Below are 7,246 nucleotides of genomic sequence, written 5' to 3' on the forward strand. Positions count from 1 at the left end.
GATGGTGCTAGTAAGCACCGTAAATAAGGGTCCTGGGGATGCATTCTGGGCTGAGCATTGCACAGATAATCCTGGCAAAGAACTCCTAAGCACATCTCGGCATATTTCTCTAATTAACAGGTGAAAGCCTCTCCAGTCGCTTTCTCTGTCTTAGCATACAATTTGTTTGGAAATAAATACCTTTGCATGCACTGGTAACTTTATATTTAATTAGTCTTTTGAAAAGAAACCGATTATACCTTTTAGGTGCTCCATCTCTAATTACAAGCTAATTAATAGAACATCAGTAAAATCATCCATTGGGAAAAACCAACTGTACTTCCATAGCTTCTTCCAGGTACGTGGGCTTCCCGCTCCCTCCCACCACTTCTCTTGACCTTTAGCTAGAGTCAGTGTAAAGAGCAGTGATCTCCCACTGGATGATTATAAGAATCTCAGTAGAAGTTGGGAAAAAAGTGTGTACTTTTCTTTTCTCCCAGAATATAATCATTAGGCTTAAACCCATTCACAATCTTAATGAACCCATTTTGAGGATCAGGTTCTTATTTCTTATGACATTTTCTTCAAATAGAGGAAAGGTATTACAAATAAAGTGTACCATGCTTTTCTTCAAGCGGTTTCCCACAAATAGGTTACCAGCTCCAGATATTTGAAATGTTACTCAAGTCTGCATGACTTCAGATTGCGTGTCAGTTTTGTATCTGTTCTAGCTGCACTACAGAGAAGCCTCCAGTTCTTTGGCAATGACAAATCTACACATTTTCTTTAAATACTGTCTGTAAAATGTTATTGGCTTTTTCTATCTTCTTTCTAAGATAGAGAGAGGAAACCGGACTTCCAAATTTACAAATCCTATTTTGGGGCTACATTAGGTCAATTAATATAGTATACACTTTAATTTATTTTTCATCTCCTTTAGTGCTCTCATTCCTAACATGTTACAATGTAGCACAAAAAGCTTAGTATGAGTACCCATTGCTTACTTCAGTCTTCGGATGACACCTACATCTGAGTAAGTGGTATTTAAGAAGGCTTCTTGAAGAATGGGAAGGAGAGTAATACATTTTACTAGACGTGTACTTATCAGTCACACAAGAGTTAATTTTTGTACAATATGAGGACACTGCCCAAAGCTTTAAAAGTGGATATTCCTGAGCTGCTTTTTCAAAGCAGATTCTACTGGGAAATTAGAAGTATCCTTCCATGCTGTAAAAGTAAAGAGAATTTATGTGATAAGAAGAGCTGTGAGATTAAGGACCAACTGTTTTGCTTTCTGTAAATAACCAGAGAAACAACACTGCAGAAGGTTCTCAAAACCTGGATTGAGTCCAAGCCAAATGCACATTAAAAGCTGTTGCCATGGGTCCATGGTTAACATTACCCAGTCTGGGTCCTTGGCACACCACCTGTAGAGCTTCAGGAACCCCAATCCTTATGTTTCTTCCACTGTGTTGCTGCCAGGGGGAATCCATGTAAGAGCCTGGCTCTGTAATATTGGAAACTACTGCTGCTGTTCCAGTGGAGTGGGGTAGAATAGTTTACAGGTTTCATTTATCTTTGGAAGTCCCTGGGCCTCCCTTCTCTCCAGGCTGCTGCTCCTTTGGTGACCTAGAGTTCATCTGAACAAAGGGGGACCTACACACAGAGCCCTTTAACCTGACATGCTGGTAGAGTGTTCTGTGAGATGTTAGGGTATTCCTCCTTCTTCTGGCCACGTTACCTTCCCACCCTCACCCTATTTCCCTTGGTATATCAGAGAAAGGCAGCAATAATTGAGGCCCTTTCCTTCCCTAGAAGAGAGGTAGCACTGGTGGCTGGAGCTCCCTTTTTCTTTCCCTAATTATAGGAAAGCAGGAATAGCTCCCCCAACCTGGGATGGCCCTTCACATATTTTGTTGGAGGCTCTGACTCTGGCATTAGGGTGGTAGGCACTCACTCCCCTCTCTCTCCCCGGTAGCTCAGTAATTCTCAACCAGGGTGCTATGGCCTTGAGATCCTTCTCAAGAGTATGATGGTGTGCCATGCAATGCTAGCAGTGTTAGGTATGCAGACATGATTAATGACATAAAACCCAGAGATTTCAAACTGGAGATTTCAATAGCTATAACATAGTTGCCCTGTTATGGTATTTTTGAGTTCTTTGCAAACAGAGGCATTGCTGTATTATTTTTCTGCAGTCAAACATAAGTGAAAACTAAGAGTTGTATTTTCTGACGGGTGCCTCAAGTCTGCCCAGGGGTGTCTTGAGTCTAAAAAAGATTGAGAACCACCGTGGTAGCTGTAGTAGAGGAGCTGCTCTTGCCACAGCTCCTCCCTCCTGTGAAGCAGACTGCCTTCTGCAGTGTGGTCCTTTTGGCTTCCAGTATTAGGTGATAACATGAGTGACACAGAAGTTGAAGACCATAGGCACAAACCTTTTGCCTTTAGTTAATACAGCCCATAAGTGTTGCAGTTTTTCCTTTTCCCCTTCACACAGACAGGGACACTTGTTGCTGTGCTTTTAATTTCTGTTCTGTTCCTCAGTTGCTTGTTGGTAATCAAACTCAAACTTTAAAAATTGATTCAAGGTAATAGGTTCTGAAACAATAATTTTAAGTAATTGGTCCCAGCCTGGATGTTCTGTTGATCCTGCTAAGATATTAGCTCTGTTAGAAGCTGCACAGAATTATTTTTATTAAGAGCCAGAGGAGATTTGTCTGCCTAAATACATGCATAGAAAAGTCTGTAATATGGATTTTTCACATGAGTACATGAATGCAAATTGTGTTCCCTCCTTAAAACCCTGAAAGTTATTGAGGGGAGTAAGCAAGGGGCTGGTATGATTTGTTTGAGTACACTTTACATTGGGATGCTGTTTCTGGTGCTGATGGAATGGTCACCTGCAGATCTGTTCACCACCTTTGGAGAATAAACAGTTTTCAAGGACCCATTTGGATAAACATTGCCTATTCCACTTACATTGGTTTTCCAAGTGCTTCACTCTTGAGTAATGTTGAAGTTTGCACTCCTGTGCTTAATCTGTCAATACACAGGCTGGTTTGTTTATTTTAAAACTAATAAATACACTCTTTTACACAGATCTGGGCACTTTTTACGCATCTCATTCAGGAGGAAAATAGGTGGCATTAACAGGATAGCAAACACTGTTTGCTGCCTCTTGTGCAGCTTGCAGCATGGGTTTGCTTCATTTAAATGAGAGTTGTACAGTATGGCTCCCAAGCTGAAAGCCAACTAATCACATTGCATTTAACTTGGACGGGAGGGTGTGTCTCCTTGCAGGAAAGGGGAGAGGTAGACAAAATGAACCAATGCAATGCAATCTTACCATGGAAAGTAAAAAGCCACTTGGTGTACATTTCATTTTGAGACTTAACTGTTCCTTACTTTAGTGTCTTGCTGTCTAAGAAATGGCAACCAATTAGTCCAGGTGGTAACCGCCTATTGCCCCAGATCACCTACAAAATAATATGTCTAGAATGTGTATTACAGTTGTATTAGTGTCCTAACTATATCTTGGTTCCCACAAGAAAAAGACCTCTGACATTCAAGAAGGAAGTGCCCACCTTTTGCAAGAGCCAGATACAATTCAGATTCCAGCATCATATAGAATTACAGCTATGGAGGACCACATAGGGGTAAATATTTTTAGGGCTAATACAACAGGACTTACTCCAGTTGCCAGTACAAGCCTCTTGATTAAACAGTCCTTCAAATAATATTTTGTAGCAATGTTCTGTTAGCAGATGGGGTAGCTTAAAGAATCAATAAAAGAATAGAAAAACAACGTTGCTATGTCCATTCTGGCCTTGTTCCATATCCACTAGAAGATTACCACCTCTTGGCTGTTTGTTGTTTTTCATGCTGTCAACTTCAAGCACTCAAACACTGGCACTGAGTATTTAGGGTGCCCACTAATACATACACAATAAATATAGGTACTGATTTAGGAAAGCATCTTTATCTAGCTCACTGCTTTTATAGCTCTTAACTACACAGCTGGTCCAACAAAATGTTTCATAAAAAAACGCTTGCTTCTTACATATCTCCTGCATCATCAGTGGTACAAGAACATACTGACCGTATTTTAGTCCTGCATAGGGGCAGCTTTAAGCACGTTTTTAACTGTTTGTCTGAACTCATTGGGGCAATGAGTGTTAGGCAAATATTAATATAACTCATTTTGGAGTCAAAATCAGACTTTATTCCTAGACAGTCCTGACTATGCAGCATAGTTATTAACACCTGTATGTATATTTCCTAATTTCAGAATAGGGTTGTAATATTGGACTCTTTATTTTCTAGAAAAATAATATATTGTCTATTTTCTTGTATATTGTCTATACCTTTGCCCTGAGTTGGCGCACACTTGAGTTTGTCTTCTTAAATTCATGTTCATTTAGCTTATTCCTAAAAATACCATTTTTTTTCACAATGTACTTAGACATTTCTTTGGAATTGTGTTTAATCCTTGGGTAATTTTATACTTCTAGGCATTGTTATTATTGTCACTTTTTATGGGGACTAAATTCTAAGGGCCAGTAATTCTTCAGTTTGTGTAATAAAGATGAATTTATTTGATTTCACTGGGTGTTTATTTGATTTCATTGATATTTATTTATTTGATTTCACTGTGATTATTTGATTTCACTTTGTTTAGTCTAGTTGAGAATCTGGCCCTAGGGTTTTGTTTAGATTCACCTACTGCTGAAGAAGTTCATAAGAAAATAGAGGATGGAACTAAGTTAGTCTTCTGCATTAACAGCAATGAACTATGATTGCTGTTATTGAGCCATTTACTTAGAAGCCAAAAGGATGGGGCCCTCTTGTGTTAGCATTTTACCTACATATGTACAAATGTACCAATCACTATTTTGTAATTTGGTAATGAAGTTTCAGGAAAGAATGAAAACTTAAATTATGAAACTTTTGGGATTTACCAACATATTCATCAGTATACAGGACTGAATGGGACCACCTGGATCTCTGAGTACAGGCTCCCTACCCTGCATTAGTTAGGTTATTTGTGAGTACAAATAACTCTCATGGATCAAATGAGTCAAACATGGTGCTTTCATTTGTGATATTTGCAAACAAATTAATTTATTCTTTGTCCACCTTCTTGCAGAAATCATGCTAACTCAGTTAACTCTCTATTTAATTTCTGTGTATCTCTCTAATCCTCACTTCTTCATGCCTGAACAGAAGAAGATGTACAGGAATGTAACCAGAAATCCTATTTTTGGTTGTCTGACCCAAATAAAACCAAGCAGCACTAGAGATATGTTGATAAATGCTGTTCCTGTTACATTTCTAGTTTCTCATTTCTAGGTCAAAGAAAACTACATATGCTCCAGATACGCATCTGTGCTTTTGGATATTGAACATGCAAACCCTTTATGGTTTACTATCAGACTTTTATTTCAACCTCTGGTGGCTTGTTTGTGTGTGGGAGAGAGAGGCTACCATGGATACTTTTCTGTGAAGCAGCATTGATGGTAGCAGTTGTTCAGAAAGAACCAAGGTTTTCTCCAGTTTTCATACTGCCAACTAGGATTTAAGAGTGTAAAGATACAAGGAAATAAGAGTATTGACTTGCACTGTTATAGTGGCTTCAGCTTTAACTGTGAAGCCCAATGTTAGGAATGGCACTTATTTTTTTCCCTTAAAAAAAAAAAAATCTTTTTCTTTGAAATATCACATGCCAGGTCTCATCCAGATCAGAATTTTTTTCCAGGAAATTTTTAAAAAGTTAGAGAATTTTAAAATTATTGAACAAATGTTGGCTTGCAGCTCTGTGTTGTTGGTACTACCCAAGCCGTATACGAGGCACTAGGAGATATCTGGTAGTGTGTCTACAGTGTTTCCCTCAGGTGCCAAGGAGTTGTCCTCAAACACCCTCGGCCCACCTGCTCTAACTCGCACACACTAAACACAGCAGCAGAGTTGCCCTGAGGGCTCCCTACGGTGCTGCTCTCAAGCAAGTATGAGACAGAGGATTCAGCGCAGAGGTGGGGATGACTCCAGAGCAGTTTTCACTGCCTCATTCCTGGGTTTGGTGTGAGAGTTGGAGCAGGTAAGCAGGATATATTCCTGAGAGAGGTGCTCAGGAATGTACTCTGGGTACCTGAGCTGTTGCTCAACTTCTGTGCATTAATAAAAGTCGGAGAGTATTCTGACATGGGTATCTCTCAGGGTAGTAAAACAAATCAACATACCTTCAGAGACATAGGGGGCCTTCCTGGGCAGGCTGGAGCATAGATAAGGATGTTTGAGAAGGTGCTGCTGAAGTGCAGTGTGTTCCAACAATCCCCAGCTGGTGATAGTCCCTAGAGGTTAATTTTAGCTATAAAATTGAATACAGGCTTGTTTAACCCTGGGAATGGAATGATAAGGGGAATTAAATGGTGGTTTAGAATGAAGTTATCCATCAGTCTAGGTACTGTGCTGAGCATAGTTTGGCTCTAGGGATATGGGTAAAATAGTCTTATCTTGTTTTATAATTAAGTAAACTTTCTGTATGTCAAGGACTAGATCCTGGCTTGTATTATGGGGAAGGCTCCAAGAGAAATTGCTCCACATCAGAAATCTCTGTGGAATGGAGCAGATTGGTTTTCTGTTTTCAAGAATATTCTGGGGCCGTAAATAACAGAAATACTGCATGCATTGGCAGAGTTTGCATGGAAATTTGGATTGAACCTTCCTGTACTCTACCTGGCTCTACTGCATGCTGTTGATCTTTTTAGGCTTCATTAGCACTAAATTAACACAAACATTTAAACTAAGTTATGAAGTGTTGTGTAGGTTGTCGATTTCACAGTCAGAATTAGTTTTCTCTTTTTTGTTTCTCTTTAGTAACGCTGTCAGCAGCCACACCTGCTTACTTTCGTGGATTCACACTGATTGCTCTGAAGGAGGGTAAAGAGGGCGACAAAGAAGAAGACCATGCAGGGACTTTTCAGGTGAGAGATGCTCCATGAGCTGTTGCTCTATTGCTTTTATCTCACAGTATGGTTGATTTAACAGAGTGCTGTTATTATGGAATACCAGCTTGTGCAAGTATAGAAATTTCTAGTTTATTGGTGTGATGCAATATTAGCACAACTTTATTCAGCATTCTGTGCATGCTCTTCTTCAGAAGATGTACAAGCTGCATAAGCTTGATTTTGATGGACTTCAAATATTACAAATTGAGTCTCTGCTGCTGATCAAAACAAATGGGATGATGGCAACTTAATCTCTTTGTTTT

The 7,246-nt window shown here is 39.4% G+C and overlaps 1 protein-coding gene across 1 annotated transcript in view; it reads left to right on the forward strand.

Moving 5' to 3' along the window:
• The window catches only part of SPON1 (spondin 1), a 465,900-nt gene that overhangs the window by 6,130 nt on the left and 452,524 nt on the right, over positions 1-7,246 (forward strand). Inside the window, exon 2 of the mRNA XM_019519535.1 lies at positions 6,853-6,959. Within this exon, the coding sequence (XP_019375080.1) occupies positions 6,853-6,959 (107 nt within the window). The remainder of the gene's footprint in view (positions 1-6,852; positions 6,960-7,246) is intronic.

The sequence above is a fragment of the Gavialis gangeticus genome, unplaced genomic scaffold, assembly GCF_001723915.1.
Source record: "Gavialis gangeticus isolate Ggan-Ray unplaced genomic scaffold, GavGan_comp1, whole genome shotgun sequence".
NCBI lineage: Eukaryota > Metazoa > Chordata > Crocodylia > Gavialidae > Gavialis > Gavialis gangeticus.